Raw genomic sequence first — 24,825 nt, forward strand, 5'->3', positions numbered from 1 at the left:
CACCACACACACCACACACACAACATACCACACACCACATACCACACACACATACACACACACACACACACCACACACACCACAGACCACACACACATACACACACACACACACACAGGAACAGGGCTTGACTGAGGAAGCAGTTGTGCTCGTCGGCACTCATCATCCCCATCATGCAGGCATAGTCGAGGAAGACAGGAATTATACATCCTGCTTCTCCATATCCATTTTTCCAGAGACTTCTGACTAAGCACACAGACAGAAGAATTATTACAGTAGTGCGGAAGGTCATGCTCAGTCTACTAACAGCATCGGGCTAGAAGATTCCTTGATAGGGGCAAAAGAAAAATAAATAAAGATGAGGGCTTTATGAATTGTCTCTTGTCTGGAATGTGAGTGCCACTGTCACCAGGGGATGAATTTGACTTTCCTGCTGCTGGGATACTCCAAACAAAGAATGATTACTGGGTGTCACGCGGCACTAAGTTTAAAGCAGGCAGTAAACCTTGATTAACCAGAGATGCAAACCCACCCGAACTTTTTATAGCTTATGACTTTGGAAAGAAAAGCATGGGTCATAAAGAAACCAGATTATTTTCAGATTTATTCAAAAATTTACTGTGCCAGTCATGCCCTGGGGCCAGAGAAGACTTGGCTGTATTTCTTATGCATTTTCCAGAAGAAATCAAGGCAGAGGTCCCGGATGTTATGATAGCCTCCAGGCATTACCATAGCTTCCACTTTCAAAGAAAGATTCTATTTTGTTCAGAATATTGCATTTACTAAGTTACTAAGACAGAGAAGCTGAAACACATCTTGGCAGACTTTACAAGCAACAAAAATAGTGTGCCGGCTAACCCACTAAGTAATGAGATGATTTCATCAAAACATCTCAGTCCCTCCACCTTCTGCCCACGATTTACCAAAGCAGAAGAAAATAAAATGTCTACGTGGTTGAAAGATGAACCGTCCTCAGCAGGTGATGGTCCTTACTGCACGCGGACAGGGCTTCTGCTGAGGAAGGTGCCCTCGCCTCCTCCAGGCGTCACAGCGCATCGGGTTCCGCTCCTGCTGTTGGTTTGGTCTGCAGCCAGCGTTCCTGGTGTTGCTCTGGTAGAGCTGTGTGTATTGTATGTCACGCGTTTACTTACTCATTTACAACAAGCAAATTTAGAGCAGGCGCCCTGGAGATGGCTAAATGAGCAAAGCACAGACAAGCACGCAGTCCAAGCAGGGATCAGACAGGCTCTAACCCACTGGGACGGGCAAGCACAAGGATCCGTGGTGCACGGAGACAGTGCAGCCTCCTGGGCCCTCGGGGCTGGGACAGGTACCATCAGGCAAAATTTCGCAGGGTCATCTGGGCTGGGTCTTGAACAACGGTGGAGATTGTTTAGGCTTCAGGGAGAGCGCCACCAACATTACCCTGGCCCCCTCCCTCCAGGCAAGGCCGTCCCGTCTTTGTGTTCTTCTGTTCCTCATCCCGACAGACGGCAGCAGGTCGTCCACAGGCACCGCCACCCTGCTGCTCACTTGACCTCTTCTCAGTGGAAATACCCTCTTGGAGCAGGAGGAACCACGGGTGTGAGGACTGCAGACGACGTCGCTGGGCAATGCCAAGGGTCCGCACAGCCGCAGGCCGGGAGCACAGCCATTAGTGCCGGGTCTGCCTCGTTCAGATGCCTGTACCTCGAAAGAAGCCAAAAGGCTAGCGACATTTCAGAGACGAAACAGGCAAAAATCGCAGCTCCTCATCTGTGTACAGAGTTTACGGTTAGGGGACCTCACGGATGCTGGAGCAGCACCTGCCTTACGGGTCCATCGGGCTCACAGGGCTCACGGATAAAGCACGGACCCTGCCCCCAAACTGTCTTCTAGACAAGCTCTATGCCTTCCGTTTTTGTGGACTTAAATATCAGTTCCAGTAGTTTGTCCAGACCCCTGCCTTTCCTTCTGGGTGTTAGAAATGTGGGTGTTTTGGGGTCACGTAGACCCTTTGGGCCCATGCAGGAGGTCTAGCCGTTGGAATCTTTGGTCTTTGAAACAAATCTTTGGCGCAGATGAAACAAAGTCCGGGGGCGCTGGTGGCAGGCGGGGCAGAGGGCAGGGCAGTGAGAGACTCGCGGGACTCGGTCCCCTGGGTCTCCGCTCTTGTTAGTTTCTGGTGGACAGCACAGTGATTCAGTTATATATATATATTCCTTTCCAGATTCTTTTCCATTATAAATTATTACAAGGCATCCCCTGTGCTACACAGCAGAAACCTGTTGATCTCTTTTACACACAGCAGTTAGCATAGCATCACTGTATTACAATCTTGATGCTTACTGGTCCAGTTCCGTTCGGTCTGTGTCCCCCATGAGACTGCAAACTCCTCGGGGCGGGCCAACTGTCTGCCTGCACAGTCAGACACGCGGCACCTGGGAGAGGGCGTGCGGTCCCTCCGCGTCCAGGGCACCCTTGAATCGTGGCGCCAGTTCAGGGAAACAGGTCGGGGCTGGGGCGAAGGGCTTCAGGTTCCCGCCGAGCACCCGGAGCTGCCTTGTCGGTGAGAACTTTTCCCGTAAATGAATTCCTGTCCCAACGGTAACTCAGCCTCTCACGGATCCTTACATTCGGAACAAAGGTTCCATGAATATCACCCAAAAAGAGCAAAGCGAGTCTTTGTCCCAGCAGTCGGACTCTGTGAAGCCACTTCTCATCTCCATTTCCTCTCCGCAGGGTGGCTGCTGCTCTGGGGGCTGACAGGCGTTTTTTCCTAGCTACACTTAAAGATTAACTTGAGTTTCCAAGTACAACAGAAATATGAAATTGCTTTACGCCGACTCGAAGGGATGGGAGGATTACTATAATTTAAGAACCATGATAAAATGAAATGAACATGCCCTTAAAGGGCCGCGACAGAAGTCATTTTAGAACACCACCAGGATGAAGGAAGATTCAGCTTTAATTCTGTTAGAAGCACAACTTTTGAAACCCTGAAGCAAATACTTATCTCCTAGTGCACACATTGCCAAAGGGAAGGAAATGTGAGTTGAAGGGGACTTCCTTGAAGAAGATGCAAGTTTCATTCTACCCTTGAAAATAAGAGCTTGCACAAAGTTTCTTTTTATCAGTCTCCTCTTTGGTGTGAGCACTCAGCTCCTATTTCAATAAGTGAGAGTAATATGCATTCGTCCGAAGGATGTCTGCGTCTCTGTGCACCGTCATTCCAGCAACCTGCTTGTAAATTGCCTTTTCCAAATGTTCTCTTGCAGATGAGATTCGGCATGTTGAGGGGAGGGGAGGCACTGTGATGGATTCAGCTGATTCTTCAGCTTGGCAGTGATGAGGTGAACTGAAACTAATTCCGGGCTCTACATTTTTGGCAAATGAGCAAATATGCAGATTTGTACCAAACACGTGTGTCTGCCAGCTACCCCTCCCCCACCCCCGTATTGGTTCCCGAAGCCGGGTTCACTGAGCTAGTGCTCCAATTAGTGAGAACATCATAACAAGCATGTAATTATTCTGGAACCTGTTGAGCTTTCATCTGCTATCAATTGCATTTCATTTAAGCCCAATTCAGGCTGAACCCACAGTGAATTCCATCATTTACAGTGGAGACCCTAGATGGTCATGGCATCCGTGCTTCAAGGTGGTGGTCAGGAAACTGCCTTTGAAATGGTCGCAGTTTGTATTCAGATGGTCTCTCTGATTGATTATAATGCTTTATTGGCACTGCAATCATGATTATTTACAGTTCTCTCCAGGAATGCTGGAGTAAATTGCTTCCAATGAAAAATGTGAATCCTAAAGGAGAAATGATGGTGGCTCAACAGGTCTCTTGTATCATCATTCAGTCCATCCATGCAATTAGCCAGTCACTCAGAGGGCACTGGGCAAAGGTGCCAAGATGAGGTTTCTGGCATTGTGGGACTCAGACTGGGAGAGGGAGTTGAGAAATCCAGACAAACTACACACAGCGACCCGCTGTGGGCATTGGAGTGGAAGGATGACCTGGCCATTGTGAGACCACTGAAGATTCAGCAACCGATTACGCCTGGAGAGCTCCAGGAAGGCTTCCCAGAGGAGTGGGTATTTGAGCAGAGTCTTCCAGGGATAAAAGGTTTTCCAGGGAAAAGAAACATGGAGAGAAAGGGGGGCTCCAAGTTAGAGAGACACGTGCAAGAGCCTGGACTCATGAAAGGGTGGGATATGTTTTCATTGTTTAGAAACAATGAGGGTTCAATGTAGCAAAGATTAATTAAGAGGGAAAAGGCTAGAACAAAGTTCCCAAACAACATTCTTATTTTATTGCAACTTTCGTATCTCAGTGATTTTTTCATGGCACAGCTGAAGCCAAAAGAAATTTCTAAAAGTTTCATTTATTAAGTAGTTGGGTTCAAAGAACAGTGTTTTCTTTTCATCGGTGCTACCACCAAAACCCCAGCTTCACAAAGACATTACTCCAACAGAACGCATCACTAACATTGAAACTGTAACTGACCCTTAACTGGTAGTACCTGGTTTTGAGTACCTTGAATGTGAAAATTTTAAATATTCTTGCAGTGCCCTGGCAATTTCCTTGCAGTATCCAAAGACACTTTGGCACCCAGTTTGGGAATCTCTGGGCTAGTAAACAGGTTGAAGTCAAACCATAAAAGACTTTATATATAAACATGAGACATTCCTGAAATACAAATATGACATGACTGTGAAATTGAAGGGGTGACCAACCAACGCCTTTGAACTAAATTTCTAAAGGTAATTTGAAAATAGGTAAATAAGGCAGACAGATAACTCTCTCCCTTCACAACCCTGATGCATAATAAAGTCAACAGAGATTCTTTTCTGTCTTTCTCCCAATTCACAATGACTTCTGGACCAGCCAGACAAATGGAAAGTCTAGCAAAAATGAATTTTGTTTCACCTATTAACATTGTTGAGCGAAAATGAGGTCTCAACCACACGCACTTTAAAAAAATTACACTCGTCCAGAAATGTTCATAGCAGCATGATTTGTGATAGCTGAAAAGTGGAAACAATCAAAATGCCCATCAGCTGATGAATGGATGAGCAGGTGGTGGTGTATCCATGCAGTGGAATATTATTCAGCCATTAAAAGGAGTGGAGTACTGATGCTTGGAAGAACCTCGAGGACATTACGTTGAGTGAAGGAAGCCAAGCACAAAAGCTCACATGTTGTATGATTCTACTTAGTTAAAATCTCTACTGTAGACACACGACACAAATCCAGAGACGCAGAAATGGTTTCCAGGGGCTGCAGGGGGAGGAACAGGGAGTGACCGCCAATGGGCATGAGATTTCTTGTTGAAGTGATGAAAATATTCTGAAATTGCAGGACAGGGGTGATGGTTGCACAACTCTGAGAATATCCTAAAAGCCACTGCTTTAGAAGAGTGAATGTTGTGGTGTGGGAATTGCATCTCCAGGGGAAAAAGCCAGAGGTGACATCACTTGCTAAGACCCATTTCCCTCCTAGCCCCTCAAAGTCAGGGGTTCCCTCCTGTCTCCGTGGGTCCGTGGGGATGTGATGTTAACTGTCCCTCTTGGGCAGATCAGCAACTAGCCCCCAGATTTCCAGGGGCTCCTGTCCTGAGGGATGGCATGGAGGGCCTAGACAGGATTCAAGGCATTATCTGAATGAGCACATCGTGTCCCCACAACAGTGCCTTCCCGGAGTAGGTACCGTCTTGCGGTACCCACCACCACGTCCCCCTGCGCCTTCCCTCGCTCCTCTCGGGTATCACCGTGCTCACCTCACCTGAGCTCAGAAAGCAAAGGAGTAGCCAGTACAACCAATGAAGTTCTCCTCTATTACTCAGGCAGGCGCCCGTCAGCGTCCTGACTTCACTACCTCTCCGTCGTTAGGTGCGCTGTGACCGTGGGACCGGCTGGGTAAAGACGCGTGAGAGCCGGCAGGAGCAAAGCTGATCAGGCCTGTTTCAAAAGGCAGTTCCAAGAAGTGTCAGAAGGAAGAGCTTGTGATCCGGCAGGCTTTTTAACAAGCCACCCCACAGCATCACGCCAAAATCTTCCAGTTACTTGCCTCACTTCACACCTCAAGTCACAAATTACAGTCTAATAACCTTAGAACCAGGACTCGAGAATAGGCACCATCCTCATTCTTATTGGATTATTTCTTCCACTTACTTGTAATATTTCAGAAAAGTTCCTTGATAGTTTCAGGCCTTTATTGCACCATGGGGGGGGGGGAGATAAGAGGGTTTTTATTGGGTAGTATTTGTAAAGCATTTTTGGTTTTCAGTGCACAGTAAGTATATAGAAAAAAAAGAAAAACTAGGTAATGACTTGCAAGGTCGGTGCACACAGAACGGCCAGCCCGCGGCGGTGACCCATGCAGGATCATGACCCAGCATCACCCGGCCGCCCTCCCTCGGCCCGCGGAGAAGCACCTGCTCGCCGAATCATGGCACGACCCTCCCCAGGGGCTTAGCTACACGTGCACTAAGGCCCATGCAAGGTGCTCTCCCGAGTTACAGGAAGAAAACACCAGCACTTCATTTATTTCCTTGTATGCCTCTGTTTGTCTGATTCTTTGTTGATGGTCGTTTTACCCTTAAAGGCAACAAAGATTGGGGACAGTCTAGTCTGTCCCCTATTTCTTCATAACAATCAACACTGGAGTAAGTTCCCGAAGACCACTTACCAGCCTGAGGAAAGACACTAGCAATCTGTCAGGAGCTGCCGCGATCATGAGATGAAATGTCCCAAAGGGGTCAGTAATTTAGGGGAGTAATGAGTTTTCCTGCTTAAATACAGGATGGACCAGTGGGTCCTTGAGTGGAATCCTACGAAAGAGAAGGGCCGGGAAGCTGGGGTCCCCAACTCCCCCCGCAGCCCCAGCCACAATAGCTCTTATTTTGCCTGTTTTCTTTGGCTGTTCTTCTGGGTAAGATTTGTCTGGGGTAAAAAGCTGTCTTGTGAAAGCTTTAAACAGAACTTAGAGGAATTCTACTGAGTCCAAGCAGAGAGGGCACTCTTAACAGAGTTATTATGAATAAACGAAACAGCCATCCATTACAATAGACCTGGGAGAATTCAGGGGGCAAGAAGTCAGGTGTTTTCACTAACTTTGGTGAAATGAGGAAGCATTCTCAGACCAAAGAAAGGAAGTGCATGCAAAGTTCAGGGCACTTTGTCCCCTGGGTTATAAATCTGGACAAGGGCAGCTCCAGAGAGTCAACAGAAAGCTCTGCGTCCCTCCAGTTTCACTCACAAAATTTATAAACAGGTATCTCTGTCCATCCTGGTGCCATCAGTCCATTCCAGACGCCCAAGCTTAGAGCCTGTCACATGGAAATGATCATTCTTGTTTTGGAAGAAGTGATAGATTTGAAATGAATCGGCGACAGCCTCTTCCAAATTCTGTTTCATAGGAGAACTCATAGCCTGGTCAGTTCAGAGCTATGATCTGCCTGTCTCTTGTTTCTTTATTTTCCAGCAAACAGAGAGTCCTTGCCAAGTTAAAAGTGTGGAGGGAAGATTTACAACTTCCCCTGTGATGAACTGATAAACTCAGTTGAATTTGCCCACAATTTGTTAAAAAGAAGGAAGAGAAACTTATCAAAGAAATGGAGACTTTGATTCGAGATCTGCAAACAGTAAAAAGCCAGCAATAGACTAGGAAAGCCTTATTCCACCTCCCTCTCCTCACCCCCTGCAGTCTCACTGTTCACATTCACAGAACAGAGAGCCAGCCGACGGGATGAAATCGACCACTCGGGCCAAGCCGTGAGCCCCAGGGCTGAGAACAGAAGAGGCTGACCACTGCGCCTCGGACACGAGCTTCGGGGTGGAAACCAGACTTACCCTGTGCAGCCATACAGATTCATGCTTCTTTTTCCAAAATGTCATCAATAAGATTGAAGAAAAATCATCTAGCCACTTGAAATCTTCTTATATCTTTATCCTAAAAAGAATCATGATCTACTCGCACAGCTCTATGAGGGATACACTCTTATAAAAAGAAAGGAGAGAAACTTATCAAAGAAACGGAGACTTCGGCCCCAAAAAGGATTAAAAAATTGACTTTGAAATTTTGAGTTAGAAAGTATCTTTGAAGTAATTAAGTCTAGCTGTCCACTGAATGCCGAGATTTCCTCTGCAACATCTCCGACTGGCGATTATTTATTCTGCTTGAATACTTTCCGTGATTCAAGAAAAGTCATTTCATTTGTGAGCATCACTGATGATTAGAAGGCTCTTCCTCATATAAATGGAAAATCCACTTCTCCATGCATGTCTCACTGGGTCTTAGGGCTGTGTATCTACACAGAATAAACCCAACCCCTCGGCTGTAGAAGCCCGAATGTTTGGGAGGTGGTGACTTCAGCTGGTGGCTTCCACACCATGTGAATGCCGCTCATCCTTTCTGGTTACACTTCAGTTCATAAGGAGCTCTCTCAGGAAGTCATGACCCGGGGGTACAGAGTGTGCGGTGGGGAGCTAGCACATCCCTCACCTGGACACCAGTGCTGGCCATCCTGACCCTGTATTTATACTGCACTTTTTAGAGCCCCATGTCCCACACTACAGCCTCTCTTTCCTGTGAACCATATTGGAGCTACCGGTAAGAAAGTGATTTCTTAATAGCGTTCATCTATTCTCTTCAATTTTCTCTGGTTGTCATTAATGATAAATTTAAAGTGTCAAGATATTTTTAAAACATGATATCTCCATCGATCACGTAAGTGTGACCTAACCACACCACGCCTGTGGCATTCACTTAGCCATCGAGCTGAGATTTTCCAGAATAAAAATTTCCAATATGAAAACAGAGAGAAAAAATGTATACCGCGAACAGACCCTCAGGGAACTGAGACATCCCCAGGTGAGAGCAGGTCGTCAGTACACGACTGTCCTACGTAACCGTCCTGAGAGCTCCCGCTAGCCAGGTGTCCCAAAGACAGAATTATCCCTCGTGCTCCTATGGACAAAAACTCTGCAACAGCTTTATTAGATGCAATGCCTACAACTCATACATTTCCAGTAACACCAAGAAATTGGGCCACAAATGGCAAAGTAAGCTTGATAACACAGACCATGTGCAAGTCAAAGAATATATCATTTCTTGGAAATACATGAAGCTTCAAGAGCTAAAATCCTCCTAAAAGACACGGACTTAAAAGTCTCCTTGATGTAAGAGAGAAACTGAATTATACAAAGAGACTCGGCCTTTTTACAGAGGCTCACATTTAAAGGTCTTGGACACCACAATGGGTGCTGGGTCCTGATCAGGAACCAGTTATTGGACAACCAAATCCTGCAGCCTCAGCTGGTCTAAGGAAGTATTCTTTTCGTCTTAGGTCTCTTAAAACTCTGCAACTCTAGGAAGGCATCTTCAGAAAAATATAAGAAATCAGTCCATCGATCCATGGCATTAACACTTTTGCAGCCGGTATTATCAAGCATAATCAATTTGGTAATTATCACTATACTTTCATGCAGGTTTTTCTGCTTCTTAAGGTGTTTGAAGCATTGGATGGGCGAAATCCATGATCTTATTTAACGTTTTAGAAGAGTTTGATTAAATACGTTTGCAATCAATGCTTCAGCATTTGGATAATTTAACTTGTTAAATGCCTATGTTTTGATTTATTCATCTTAGGCAACATGCAAATACTCAGAGGACTATTAATCATTTATGTTTAATGTTTGAAGGTATTTAAAAATAAATTATAATATTAATAAAATGGACATTAAATAAAATATAAATAGTGTTATTTACTGTTTGAAGTGCTTTTGCTCACTGAGAAGAATCCAGTCAATAATGTTTATAAAGTTCTACAGCAAAGGTGAACACAGCCTAGAAGGAAACCGACATTTTACGCATATTTGCATAATATCGTGTGGCATACGCTCAAGTTCCAACAGCTAGATTTTTGCCTGTCGTATCCCAAGTCCCGTTTTCAACAGATCAAATTCAATCCCCAGTTCGGACAAAAGAATGACGTACCATTGTCTCAACAGCGGGAGGCACAGCTCAAGGAAGATGTTTCTGCCTTCCTGGCTGAGATCCATGCCCCACGGGAAACACGTGTGATGCTTGATTGTTTCCCTTTTGAGTGTCTGTGTCTAAGCTCCTCTGCCAAGCTGGCAAGGGGCCCCACACCAGGGACAAACAGGTATCAGGTAAACAGATACGAAATAAGAGGCTAAGAAGACAGACCAACTGGCTGCAAATGTTCTTTCTCCCTACACACATCTTCTCCTTTTTTCACCTTTCTTTTCCTTTATTAACCAGTTTTCAGAATAACAAGTTAATTGGTGCCCCAACAATATCCAAAAGTGACTGATAAGTAAGATATCCTTTTAGTGTCTGAAACTTATGCATTTTATTATTACTTTTTTTTTTAATTGAAGTAGAGTCAGTTACAGTGTGTCACTTTCTGGCGCACAGCACAATGTTTCAGCCATACGTATACATACAAATAGTTGTTTTCATATTCTAGAAACCTTATAAATTTTAAGATGGCATATGCATGTATTAATTTACTGCCATCATTGTTCTTTTTGATGGTTAAATTGACCTCTGTAGATGCCTCCTGTGTCCTTTGGAGGTAACTCTAGGAATTTTTTTAATTGTGGTAAAGTATACATATCATAGCATTTACCACTTTAACCATTTTTAAGTGTGTGGTTCAGTGGCATTAACAATCCACATTCTTGTGCTACCATCACCACCATCCACCTCCAGAACCCTTTACCTTCCCAAACTGAAACCCTATGCCCATTAAACACCACCTCCTCACTCCCTCCTCCCCTGGCCCCTGAAACCACCTTTCTCTCTGTCTCTGGATCTGATCGCTCTTGGTATCTCACAGACGTGGACTCACGCTGTATTTGTCTTTTGGTGACGGGCTTATTTCACCGAGCACGGTGTCTCTAAGGTTCATCCATGTTGCATCAGGTGTCAGAATTTCACTACATTTCAGACTGAATAATATTCCGTTGTAGGTGTGTACTGCATTTTGCTTAACCATCCGTCCGTCAATGGGCAATTGGGTTGTTCCCATCTGTTGGCAATTGTGAATGATGCTGCTGTGAACATGGGTGTACAAAACTCTGTTCAAGTCCCTGCATCAGGTCCTTCAAAGTACATACCCAGAAGCAGAATTGCTGGATCATATGGTAATTCTGCGTTTAATTTTTTAAGGAGCTACCATACTGTTTTCCACAGCAGCTACACCATCTTACCACCCTACCAGCAGTGTGCAGGTGTTCTGATTTCTCCACATCCTCACCGTCACTTGTTATTTTTGTCTTTTTGACAATAACCATCCTAAAAGGTGATTTTTACCTTCCTGGCTGAGATTCATGCCCCTCAAGAAACACGTCTGATGCTGGATTATTTCTTGACTGTCCGTATCTAAGCTCATCCGTCAAGCTGGCAAAGGGCCCGCTTATTAGGGAATAGGGAGCAACTGCTTCAAGGGGTTTGGAGTTTCCTTTGGGGATGATGAAAAGTCCTTAGAACCAGACAGAGGTGATGATTGCACACACTAAATACCATTTAATCGTACACTTTAAAATAGCTACTGGTAAAGGGAGAAGGAATAGCTCAGTGGTAGAGTGTGTGCTTAGCGTGCACGAGGTCCTGGGTTCAGTCCCCAGTACCTTCATTAAAAAAATAAATAAATAAAAACTAATTAACCTTCCCCCCAAAAATGTTTAAAAATAAGAAGCTACTGTTCAGATTTGTGTCATGTGCTATTAATTCAAAAAAAAAAAAAAAACCCAGCAGAATGGGGGGAAAAGGAGCATATCACTGCTGGATGAGAAAGAGAGTTTTTGAGGAAAAAAAAAATTCAAGCAGGAGGTGTGAGGACGCAAAGAAAAGGGAGACAGTTGCAGGGGTGGACCGGAGTGTCACGGCTCCACTGTCACACTGAGGTGAGGGGGGTTTGAGGCTTGTAAACAGCTTCTTCAAGATCCTCCCAAATTCTTCTCAACTTAATTTTGGAGATTTGGGAACACAGGGGGAACTGAAAATCAGAACAGCCAGTAACTTACCTGTACAGACCTTAAGATTAGACTGTTAAAGGCAGTTGTGAGCAGGATGTCGCCTTCGCCTTTGTCAGATTCAGCTCTCTGTTTACTTCCTCAACGTGGGGCTGAACCCCAGTGGCTTCCAAGGCGAAAGTGACATTTCTTCGCCCAGATTTTGATCAGTGCTTCCCCTAGGAAGTGATCAGAGTAATTAAACAATAAGTATAATTTTGCCTAACAGACTGGCAAAATGTTTAAATTACTAAGAGCTTGTACTGGAGCTCTCACTCCATTCTCACGCCAAGATCTCAGCAGTGTAGACGAGGTCAGCTTCCCTGGGGGTAACTTGGCAACATGTAATCAGTCTCTTAATATGCAGATCCTCTTACCCAGCCAACTTACCTCTGTGAATTTAACCTAAGGAAAGACCTAGAAAGGCGTCCAAATCATACGTACAAACTTGTTTATCATGGTGTTATTTGAAAGAGTAAAACAATGAAAAGCATGTTTTCTCAGTTCTCAGCAGGGAACTCGTTAAAGAAATAATGGTACCGCCCTGCAATGGCTGCTGCTATGCAGATTCAAAACTAATCATGAAGTTCAATATTCATTACAAAGAAAAATGCCCATGATATGTTACACTTAATAAAAAAAGATTACAAAACAGCATTGTAATATTGTCACATTTTTTATATGTATAGAAAAATACGGAAAGGCCCACATCAAAATGTTAATAAGATTTCTCTCTGGGCGATGTTCATTTTCACTTCACACTTTTTTGTGTTGCCTGGATTTATTTCTATTAGCGTGTCATTTTCATTACAAGAAAAAATAAAGTTATGTTTATTTTGAGCAACAGTCTAGGAGCAGAAAAATAAAAGTGAAAAACTTTTTTAGAAAAGAAAAGAATCTCCCGGGCAAAGAAATGGATGGACTCAGCCTGAGCTGGAGTGTAGGCTGAACTGACGGGCTCTGGCCACTGGATTCCCACCTGTGAATCAAGACTTGTCTAGATTCTCCATGAGGCAGCCGGCCTCCCCGTTTCTGTGTATTAACGCAATTTCAGCGAGTTTATCAACACCCTGAAGGCAATTCTTAGGCCTCTAGGTTTAGACCAGGAGTTCATGGCTACACATTAGAATTGCTTAGAAGCTTCAAAGTACCCCACCACTAACACCCGCCTCTACCAAGATCCTGACTTAATAGTTGGGGGTAAGATCCGGGTGTCACATTTAAAACCCTCTAGGTAATTCGAACACACAACCAAAGTTGAGAAGTCATGATCTAGGCCCAGACTGAGAAGTCTTTGCTCTGGAATTAGCTAATATTAAATAGGGAACACAGGGAACAAGTTAGACACGCAGAGTCCTTGGCTTCAACCCAGACATTCTAATTCAGTAGGTTTGGGGTGGGGCCCTGGCATCTGAATTTTTAACAAGCACATTTCAGGTAATTCTGGTAAAAGTGGTAGGAGAGCAACTAGGCTAGGAAAAGACCTTCCGACAAGGGACTGCACATTTTACAGGAAACGTACCCTAAAAGCTGTGGCACGCCTCGAGTTAGGACAGTGAGGTCACGAGAGGTACTTGTGCCAAGAAACCTAATACTGACAAGTATTTAGACTTCAAGAAGCCATTCTCAGCAGGAGGGCAGTGGGGACAAAACCCCTGCGGCTGTGAGCAGAGTAGGGAGGGACTAAACTCAGGAAACCGCTGTACACACGTTCCCCTTCTTATTCCATCAGGAGAGGGACACTTCATACTGCTGAGGACTCACTTTTATTTTAAGCCTTGCTCTGAGAAAGCTTGGGAAACGCAGAGCTAATATGCTTGCAGCTACATCTAAAAGAAAGTCCTGTTCTTTTCAACCAACGGCGCTGGGAAAGGCGATATCCACGTGCCAAAGGATGAAGTTAGACCTGTGCCTGTCACCACATGCAAAACTGAACTCAAAATGGATTAAACATCTAAAGGCAGGAACTAAAAACGATAAAACCCTTAGAAGAAAACACAGGGGAAAACGTCATTTGGACACTGAATTTGGCAATGATTTCTTGGATATGACACCAAAAGCACAAGCAACAAAAGAGAAAGAAAGTAAACTGAACTTCTTCAGAATTAAAACTTTGTTCATTAAAGGACAGTGTCAAGAGAGTGAAAAGGCAACCCACAGAAAGGAGAAAACATTTACAAATCATGTGCCTATTAAAGGTTTAATATCTAGAATATATAAAGAACTCCTAAAAATCAACAGCAAAACAAATAATCCAGTTCCAAAACGAGCAGAAGACTTGATAGACGTTCCTCCAGAAGAAGATGGGCAAGTAGCCAATAAGCACCTGAAACGATAGTCAGCACCACTAATCACTGGGGAAATGAAAATCAAAACCACAGCGAGATGCGCCTTCACACTCACGAGATGACTACTAACTAAAAGAGCAGGAAAAATATTGGCAAGGATTTGGAGAAACTGAAACCCTTTTGCTCTGCTAGTGAGACTGTAAAATGGTACAGCTGCTATGGGAAACAGTAGAGCTGCTCCTCAAAAAATTAAACAAGATTACCAAATGAGCCCACAATTCCACTTTTGATTATATGCTCAAAAGCAGTGAAATAGATATCAAATAGATATTTGTACACTGGTGCTCATAGTGGTATTATTCACAGCAACCAAAAAGATGGAGACAACCCAAAGGTCCATAGACAGATGAATGGATAAAGAAAATGTGACTTCTACACACTAATGAATATTATACAGCCTTCAGAAAGGAATGAAATTCTGCTACATGCTGCAACACAGATAAAACTTGAGGGCACTTTGTTAAATGAAATAAGCCAGACACAAAAGAAAAAATGTCGCATGTCATAGTCAAACTCACAGGACCAGAAGGTAGAATGGTGGTCCCCTGGGGCTGAGGGGAGGGGAGCGGGGCAGTTAGATTTTAGTGGGCACAGAGTTTCAGTTTGGGATGATGCAAAAGATCTAGAGGTGGATGGTGGTGATGGCTGCACAGCAGTGCGAGCGTGCTTCACGCCACTGAAATGCCCACTAGAGAAAGTTTAAAATGGTGCATTTCATATATATTACTACAATTTTTGGTAACTTTTAAAAAACGATAGGTGACACCATTTGGCAACCATCATAGTAATAAGTGATTTAGTCATCAATGGAAACTAATACCAGCGGGTAACAGTTTAATGAACAGGAAACTTAGCGTGTCGAAGTACCTCCCTGCAAGATATTTAGACATTATAGAAGGAAACAGTGGCCTCAGAGTGGAGAAGCCAGGCAGCCGGCCTCAGCCAAGCGGTCGAGTGACCCTCACCAGTTTTAGGAGAAACAGACTCTCTGTGCCTCCCGGCGGCTGCATGAACAAAACACAACAGCACGTCGTTTCGGCAGTGCTCCTGCCCAAAATGCACAGCCTGTGTCTAAATCTGAGGGAGTATCTGGATAAAAAATATATCAAGAAAAAAAAGGAATTCTCCATTCAACTGGCTTACAACAAGGAAAGTCTCCTCTTTTGCCATGTGGTAGGACAGCGCCAGGCTGGGCAGATCTAACATGTCATCATTTGTTTCTGTTTCTGTACATTTTCATCCTTTGCCTGTCAGTGTACCTTCCCTACAGTGGCAAGTCAGTGGCTGTGGTTCCTGCGTCATGTTCCAGACAGAACGGCGGGCGAGGCAGAGCGAGGAGCTACTTCTTCTGATGGCCATCACTTTCAGTTGGTGAGGGAAGTGTTTCCTAGAAGCCCTCAGTGTGGTTCCCTCCTGGGTCCTTGGTCCAAAGTGGATTGCTTGCCAGCCTCTGGCAACAGGAACAGAGTCCTCTTCCCCAATCGGCAACTCCCCAGGTGCCTTGTGGGGAAGGTGGTCCCTCAAACCGAAGTGTGACTCTCCCCGACCCTGGATCCAGAGTCACAGTGCGGGGAGGCTTGGGGAGGAGATGGTCAATGACATCAGGTCAGTAAGTGGCCACAGCAAGGACACACGAATGAATGATGCTGGAGCAGAAGACATGAACCTTAAGAAAAAGACTTTTATTTTTATGTTTGGTTAAAAATGGGGAAATAATGGCCTCAAAGCGGTAACAGCCATGACCATGTGAAGGTATAAAGAATCTTGTCACCCTCCTTTTTCATAAAAACTAAATGGTCCGTGTTAGGAGGAAAGAAAGAAGAGAGAATGAATCTGTGCTCAAATAACGTGCTGTGGGCTGGGGAGGGAAAGTAAAGCTTTTCCAGGAGAAAATGGATGGAATGTGTCTTTCATGTACCATTATCTTTCTTTAAAAAAAAAATCTCTCTGGGATTCTCAGCCTCGCTGTCCAGCCCAGTATAGCAGCTCGTCAACGTGGGGCTCAAAAAGCTTGATCGATACCATGTCTGCCTAAATTTAAGGCCCATTATTCTTTTTCAGCCTTGAACACACACAAAATACACCGTTCATTTCTAAAAGTTATCCCACACAGACTCCACAAAATCTATTTAACTGCATCCTGGAACACTTTAAAGTTATCTCCTTATAGCATTTCATGATGGCAGAACCAACCAATGAAAACGAGCAATTCCTAGACTCGATCTGCAGAACACTCAATACGTTTTACAGAGTGGGCTTGCTTGTTGTCTGCCGTCTAGGCGCAGCGCAGTCCCGGACATCGGGGAATCCAGTTCTTTGGATTTATCAGTAGAGGAGACCACTTTTGAACTGGTTCTAATTTCCTAACTGGTAGACCTTGTTGCCTGGGATTTAATTTTTACCAATCGATTAAACTGCTTTTTTATATGAAGTCAGTCAAATGATTTTTGTCACAAAAGAATGTTTTAATCGTCTCATACACTTTGTTCATTTATTCAGTAACTGTTTACAACATGCAAGGGTTCTTCGAGGAACCAAGGACACGAGAGCCAGTATACAAACCGTTGCTGACTTAACGTCAACGCTGTATGACATGTATCCGGTGTGTGCACCAGCGCTGTGCCAGGCGACTCATGCACCTGCGTTTTGCTTGTGGAGGTGATGTGAGCTGTCCAAGCCACAACAACTAAGATGTGGAAGAGAAAACATTGAAGCCCAGTTTGGCCGCCTCTGGCGCCCAAGCTCAACCACAGCGTCGTACCGTGATTCCGGCAGATAAGGCTTATTAAATTGCTAGTGTGACAAATGAAAAAGAAAGGAAATCCAAGGCACCCAAGCCTGAAGAGGCACAGAGAAGACCATCGTGGGTGGGGCATTTTAGCTGAGCGACAGGTAACTGAGGAAAGCTGGAGCTGTTGACGGGGTGTGCAGCTCAGTGGAGGAAAAGTAGGAGCAAGATACAGAGAAACTGAAAAAAAGAAAGAAAGAGAGAAAGAAAGAGAGAAAGAAAGAGAGAAAGAAAAGAAACGAAACTGTACAATTAAAATCAAGTGATGGGAGGAGGAAGAAAGGGCCAGTAGTAAGATGTTGGCTTACTATGGAGAACAGTATAGTTTCCTTAAAAAAACTAAAAATAGATTTGCCATATGTTGCAGCAATCCCACTCCTGGGCATATATCTGGAGGAAACTCATTCAAATAGACACCGGCACCCCAGGGCTCACAACAGCACTATTTACAGTAGCCAAGACATGGAAGCAGCCTAAGTGTCCATCAACAGATGACTGGGTAAAGAAGCTGTGGTGTATTTATACAGTGGAATACTACTCAGCCACAAAAAAGAATGAAATAATGCCATTTGCAGCAACATGGATGGACCTAGAGATTATCACACTAAGTGAAGTACGTCAGATAGAGGAAGATAAATATCATATGATATCAGTTACATGTGGAATCTAAAAAAATGCTAAAAATCTTATTTACAAACCAAAAATAGACTCACAGTCATGGAAAACAAACTATGGTTACCAGGGGAAGGGAGGAGGGGGAAGGGATAAATGGGAAGTTTGGGATTAGCAGATACAAACTACTATATATAAAATAGATAAACAACAAGGACCTACTGTAGAGGACAGGGAACTGTATTCAGTTTCTTACATTACACATAGTGGAAAAGAATCTGAAAAAATATGTATGTGTGTATATGTATAACTCAGTCACTTTGCTGTACACCTGAAACTAACATTATAAGTCAACCACACTTAAAATTTTTTCTAATTTTTTAGTTAAAAAAAAGTTGGCTTGTTTGTGAACATTGTTGGTTACATGGCACTTAATCTAAATGCAAAAACACACAATCCCACCACCCAGACTTGAGTTTTTCATAATCTTCTATTTTCTTGCATATTCTCTGTTATTTTTAATTGAATATTTCATTTTTTAATTATAAATTGAATATTTCATTTTTTAAGTTATAAATTGAATGTGTGGAAATTGGTTTTCTTCCATTTTTAACACAGTAAATAGAGACATGACTTGGGTTACTGGATGATTTTTTCACATAAAATGTCCTTTATTGGACACACCCCACCTCTTGGTGAGGGTCCTTCATGGCGGTTACGCTTTGACTGGTTTTGCAAAATTGAGTAGGAAGGGGATCCTCGCATTTCCCGCTGCTTGAAAGGCTTGGACCTTATCATGAGCGGACATTCTGCTTTGCAAACACTTTGCCAGCTGGTTCGCAGGTGCGGCCAGCTCCGTGGCACCCAGAGCCGCAGGTCATCCACCTTCGCAGCCCAGAGCCTGTGCTCCCACCTCTAAGAGGTAAGTCCCTGAGGGCACTTGCTTCTGATGGATACCTGTTACACCAGCATTTAAAATGTAATTCAGGCACAGGAGCATCCTTCTGCGTCAGTGGAAAACCAGCTCCTGGAGACCAGCCCCGCCTCCTCGCCAGCACTTACGGCTTCCCTGGGTGACTCAGCTCCCTGGAGGGAGAGAACCATGCTTCTTGAATCCACCAAGGCAGCCACGTGCCCTGAAGGAAGAAACACTTCAGCAGAATTCCAGCCTTTTTCTTAAGTTTTTAGAATTTTGCTAAGGCTTTTTTATTTTTTAACTCAGGAAAAAGCTTGCCCTTGATCAATTTAGAACATGAGCAAGGCGGGGTGGGGGCAGGGGGACAGCATCTGAACCCTGACCTCAGTGTCCCTCTTGCTTGCTGGTTGCGTGTGAGCTGAAGTGCAATGGGGATGCACGTGATGGTCCCAGGCTGTGCCTCCTTCACAGGGTTGTCATGAGATTTTAGAAAGTAAAGGGGGAAGGTGCTTTGAAGGCAGTGGCTGGTGGTGAGCCTGGAGGGGTGCTGGCTGTTACTGAATGGGGGTCCTCACTGATGTGCAGCATACAGTGAAGAGGTCCAGACTGCTGTGTGTAAAACAGACAAACTACAAGGATATACTGCACAGCACAGGGAACGTAGCTCCAAACCTCTGAGTCCTGAGATGAGAACTGGATGTAGTCCAGTTTCCATCTCCTCTCATGTGCAAATTCCCTCCAAAAATGGTGTTTTATCCTCTACTGTCTATTTCAGCCAACACTGACAGCAAATAGTTGATGGTTCAGTTGGTGTCATCACAACGGTCCCAGTCAATGTGAAATAGAAAAACGTAACTGCATCGAACAGAATTGCTTTCATAGTACATGCCTCGGCAAGAGGAGCTGTCCCAGTGCAAGTCTTACTTAAATTCACTTCATTAAATATTTAAATTACAAAAGCATTGCATCTTTTGTCAAAAGCCAAAAAAATTAAAATGTGCACTTGAGAAAAGTTCATGCCTTACACAGAATGTTCACAACTTGCTTTGAACCCCTGTCCCTGGGCTAATATAAATAATTAAATAAGTTTATAATTAACTAATTTAAAAAATTAAAGAAGTTTAGAAAACAAACCAAAAATGAACTGGACTTGACTTCCCCCCAGTTCAGTCGAACCCAGGTCAGAGTTGTACCAGACTTGGGTTTATCACTTTTCCCCAGAGCAAGCAGAATGTCTCATTTCTGGGGACTCCCTTCCCCAACATTTCCAAGTTGCGTGCCCCTCACACCCTAGCTCTGACCATGTCACCATGCCGCTGCTCCCGCATGTTAGTGAGAAGGCAACAAGCATGTAACAAATTGTGTCCTAGCCAACTGATCCCCACATTAGTCAGTATATGTAAGTTGCAAGTAATAAAAAATTCTATCTAAATAGGTTTAAGTAAGAGAGAAAGTGATTGGTTCCTATAACCGGAAGCCCAGAGCTAGAATGGCATTGAGCGTTGACTTAGTCTAACAGCACCATCTTTCTTTCCCCGCAAATCTCTCTGCTTGGCTTCCTCTGGTGTTGGCTTCATCCCAGTCTGGGAGTGACAAGCTCACAGCAAATCCACGGCTCATATCCATGTGAAATAAATCCAGACCAAAAGAGAAAGGCTTGTTTCCAGGAGCTCACCCAGAAAAAAATGAGAAGTTTCCCAAAGGTCCCAGCTCACCTCTACTTCCGTCCCCCAGATCACAATGATTCACAAATCAAGAGCATGGCATTAATTTTAGACCAACTGGACACCCCTGGAACTTCAAGTGCCTTTAGCATCCCCTGAGACACACGGACTTCCTGGAGAAGGGAGGACAACTGAATACAAAGGGTTCTGCTAGGATTACCTTTACAGGAAAAAAACCTGGTGGGCACTTGGCTAAACCAAGTGATCAAAGTTACTCATTGCTAATAACACAAACCAGCATTGTGTGCCTCCTGACATGACACACTGGAAAAGGTGCACAGCGTCATTTATGCAATGTTTCCAGAATAACGCATCACCTGAATCCAATCATGATGAAATATCAGAGAAAACCAGCTTGGTTACCTACCACATAGCTTGCCTTCTCCAAAAATGTCCATATCATTAAAAGTAGGGCTTGGGGAATCATTCCAGATTAGAGGTGACTAAAGAGATAGGAAAACCAAATGCAGCGTGTGGTTCTGCTATGAACCATGCATCAAGAGGAAAAATGCAAAGATTACTGAGGCAACGAGTGAAACTTGAATCCAGTCTTAAGATCAGATAAGACTGTTATGTCAGTGGAACACTTCCTGCCTTGGATCATTGCTCTTTGGTGCCGTAACTGGATGGCCCCATGGTCAAGCATGAAGATAAGGGATGCGGTATCTGCATTCACCATCACACGATTCAGGAGAAAAAGTTGATAAATAGATAGATGGGGACAGAGGAGAGAGAGGGGACGAGGGTGTGTGAGGAGAATAAAACAAACGTGCCGCGACAGTGTGGAAGCCAGTGAGGGTCTCTGCGGTACCCAGCACGGTCATTGCAGCTTTTCAGCAAATTTGAAATAGTTCCAAAATGGTAGCTTTTTAAAAAGGGTCTGAAAGATTTCCCATAAAGGGCCACGTTCATGCTTCCCTGGCCTCCATCACATTCTGACTTGAGGAGACAGCTTTCGAAAAGGGTCAAGGGCACCCCGCCCCCACCCCCCCTCACATCCCTGCGTTCAGCCGCATTCCCTCCTTCTTCAAGACGGCATTTAAATGCAAACAGCAAAGATAAAGCTCTTGCCTCAAATCAAACAGGAAGCCTTCCTATTAATCTGGGCATCAGAGAAGAAAAAAACATTTTAAGTAAAGCAATAAAATTTAAATACTGTAAAAAAAAATAATAATAATGGCTTTTGCTATCCTTTCTTCAGGTTTTCAAACCCAATAGTTGCCAAAAAATACTATCCTCTTCATATTATGATTATTTATTCAGTCACTCTGGAAATACTGATGACTTTTAAACAAACGTTGCTCACTGCTAGCGGGAAACAAGCTGTAACATCACTAGTTGACTCTTCATTGAAAGTGAAATTAAAATATGTTTATTACATTGGAAAGTGAGGTCTATTCATTGTGGCTGAGATCGATGAATATGACGGTAGGTGAGAAACATCTAAACAGGAAAACCAGAAAATCAGTTTAAAATAAGGAAATGTCACATATGCAATTTTACAAGAAAATGAACTGTAATTCAGCATTACTTTTATTTTTATGCTGCTTAATTTTATATACATGACATCATACGGACATACGTGTTATACAAAAGTCTCTAAAAAATCCAAGTAATTTAATATCTAAACATGGGACAGGGAGATACTGCATTTGATTCCTGTTACTATTCTGTTTAAATACTTTTTAAAATTCAGATTTCAAGGAGACAACAAATCAAAAGCCATTAATTTTTCAGAAAGCTTTGTGTTCACATAAATTCATCATTCAAGGATATTTTTATTGAAACAATAAACCATCCGCCTGGTTGCAAAGTCACACTGAATGAGCCAGGATGTCGTGCAAGAGGAAGGCTTCCTCTCTCTGCTACAGCAGCCCAGGGAGTCAGCTTCTGACGCGTGAGAGGCCGAGCACAGCAGCGGTCTGCGACCTCACACTATGAAACGCCGCCTCACAGGGCGGACGAGGCGCGGCACACCCCGCGCTGCTGGTCCACGGATTCTCGTCAAACATGTAACACTAAAAGTAACAATGACTGGAAGTTTTACATTTCCTAATTTCTTTTCTATTTAATTTGAAAACAGTACATCTTTTTCGTTGTGCTTGGCAACCTGACATTACACCTGAAGGAATAATTTAAACATCCTCTGGACAAAATATATACATAAACCTGTAAAAGATCTTGGTGTTATTTAACTAATTGAGTCATAATTTTGGTTCTATAGTTATCAATTGCAGCAAATATAAAGAATTTAAAACAATATTCCTCACCAAAGTATTAACATGTTTTAAAAAAGTGAATTGTTGAGGCACGAAAAATATTATGTGATTTACCCAAGGTCACAAAAGGAATGAGGGGCAGATGAGAGAGTGTCTTTTTCCTAACTTAAGTGTCTGTACTAAACCCTAGGTTATGCCATCATTGCAAAACTGGCTCATTGCAGGAGGTAACAGAAATTAGAGGCATTATTTAGGAATGTTCGTTTAACCTAAATTGCTGTTATTAACAAACTTAACTTTAAGGATCTATGTTTATCATACATTATTAGGAAGTTATAAAGAGAACCATGATCATTTTCTGAACGACTAGGCGTGTAGTGAGTTATGGTTTCAGTCTGACAGTTGATTGCAGAAATGCAACTGACAATACAACTTGAAACAAACAAGTTCAGCAAAAGATGCTTATTTTTAACATGATTTTTTAAAAAATACTAATTATAGAACCTACAAAATTTAGAAGAGTGTACTTTTTTGCACAAACATATTAATATAAATGTATTAAGTCGTCTTCTAGCTGATCTTTCGTTTCCGATGAAAACGCTCCAGCAGAGCACTCATGATGTTTCCTGGTATTCTTTGGTGCTTATCGATCAAAGCTTGAACAGCATCCTTCGTCTATTAAGAAAACAAAAGAGAAGCCATGATCCTTTTTGTTCTCAACATAGGTGTTTATTTTGTGAGGACTTTGACACACTACTGCTTTCAAGAAGTCCTCCCTAACTTAGCACCCGTCTCTCCTGAGAATTAACGACTTCCTTCTCGTACACCCAAAGCGTATCTCTTATATTTACTTTATTATGCTTGAATTACAGCTACTGTCCACATGGAGACTTCCTGCACCAGACTGTAAGCGCCTTAAGACACATCTTAGCATTCCTCTAGCACTGAGCACAGCAATGCCTTGCACGCAATAAACACTAAAAAGAACCAAAGGAAAAAGATCAGAGGGAAAAAACAGTAGGGAGTCTTCTGGGAGGCAGATGGAAGTTTCGCTCCTTTCCAGCCATTAACAAACTTCCACGTACTTTCCTCTCATCAGCATACGCACCGATTACATCAGGCAACGTGAAGGGAAAAGTGAGAAAAAACTCTCCATGAGCTGACCTGCTTCAGCCCTTTGCACCAACGTCTAGACAGCTTAACAGGAATTTAAATTAAGTCATAGCAATGGAAAAGCCAGTTAGGGTATATCAAGAACCCTTCTAACACTATTTGTTTCCCATTAAGTTCATGGCACATTTCAGCAATTTTTACTTTTAAGTCAGTTTGTGGCTATCTAAAAAAACGCTTTATTTCATATACATATTGTAATTCAGTGCGCATGCGTGCACACACACACACACACACACACACACACACACTCCCTCCTTTTCAGATGCTAACCCTTCACTGAGCCTCCTTTTCACAAATCCTGGACCTTCCCTCTTTTTAAATATAATTAATAAATCCTAGCCCAAAGACATATTTTAAAAATCTGTCTCTCTAAACCACAAGTTTTTTTAATCTGTGAAATGAAAACTTATTAGACGGATTATATGAAACTGAACCCACATCTTCCAGTATTTAGCACAGTGATCGACACACAGGTTGTGTCCTGTGAAGTGGATTTTTTTTTTATTTTATTCATTCATTCAGAAAATACTAGGTGCTTTGGAAGCTATCGCATTAGGGAAACAAGTGTCTAGTCTGAAGGAGCTCATCGCTTAATAAGCACAATCAAGCAAAAGAGGTTAAACCGTAAGATCTCTGTGAGCTGTGCCATCCGAGGAGTGAGACCAAGGCATCCTTGGTGCCCTGATGGGCATGACCAGAAGGGCGTGTGACCGGCATACCGTTCGGTCTGGGTCTCCCAGGACCAGTAAGATCTCAGTAACGGTGAAGAAAGGAGCACGAGGGGCAAGACCACGGGAAAACAGCTAAGGAAAGGCTGGAGCTTCAGGGGTGTCCCCACGCTGGGCAGTATAAGGCTTATGAAGGGAGTTAAGTACCAAGTGAAACAGTACAGACTCTGTTCAGTATGAACTGCGGTGTCAAGGAAGGACTTCTGGGTGGAGAAGTATCAGGGCTCTGCATGAAGGACACACATCTCTGGCAAAGATCACTAATGACCCCCTTTTGTCACTAAATCCAC

At 43.5% G+C, this 24,825-nt stretch overlaps 1 protein-coding gene across 6 annotated transcripts in view; it reads right to left on the minus strand.

Moving 5' to 3' along the window:
* Positions 1-21,925: 21,925 nt before the first annotated feature.
* The window catches only part of TMEM68 (transmembrane protein 68), a 32,129-nt gene continuing 29,229 nt past the window's right edge, over positions 21,926-24,825 (minus strand). For all 6 annotated transcript variants that reach the window (XM_074354963.1, XM_074354966.1, XM_074354962.1 and 3 more), the window contains one exon: positions 21,926-23,309. In XM_074354963.1, the coding sequence (XP_074211064.1) occupies positions 23,205-23,309 (105 nt within the window). In that variant the 3' untranslated portion in view covers positions 21,926-23,204. The remainder of the gene's footprint in view (positions 23,310-24,825) is intronic.

This window comes from Camelus bactrianus, chromosome 29 (genome assembly GCF_048773025.1).
Source record: "Camelus bactrianus isolate YW-2024 breed Bactrian camel chromosome 29, ASM4877302v1, whole genome shotgun sequence".
Taxonomy (NCBI): Eukaryota; Metazoa; Chordata; class Mammalia; order Artiodactyla; family Camelidae; genus Camelus; species Camelus bactrianus.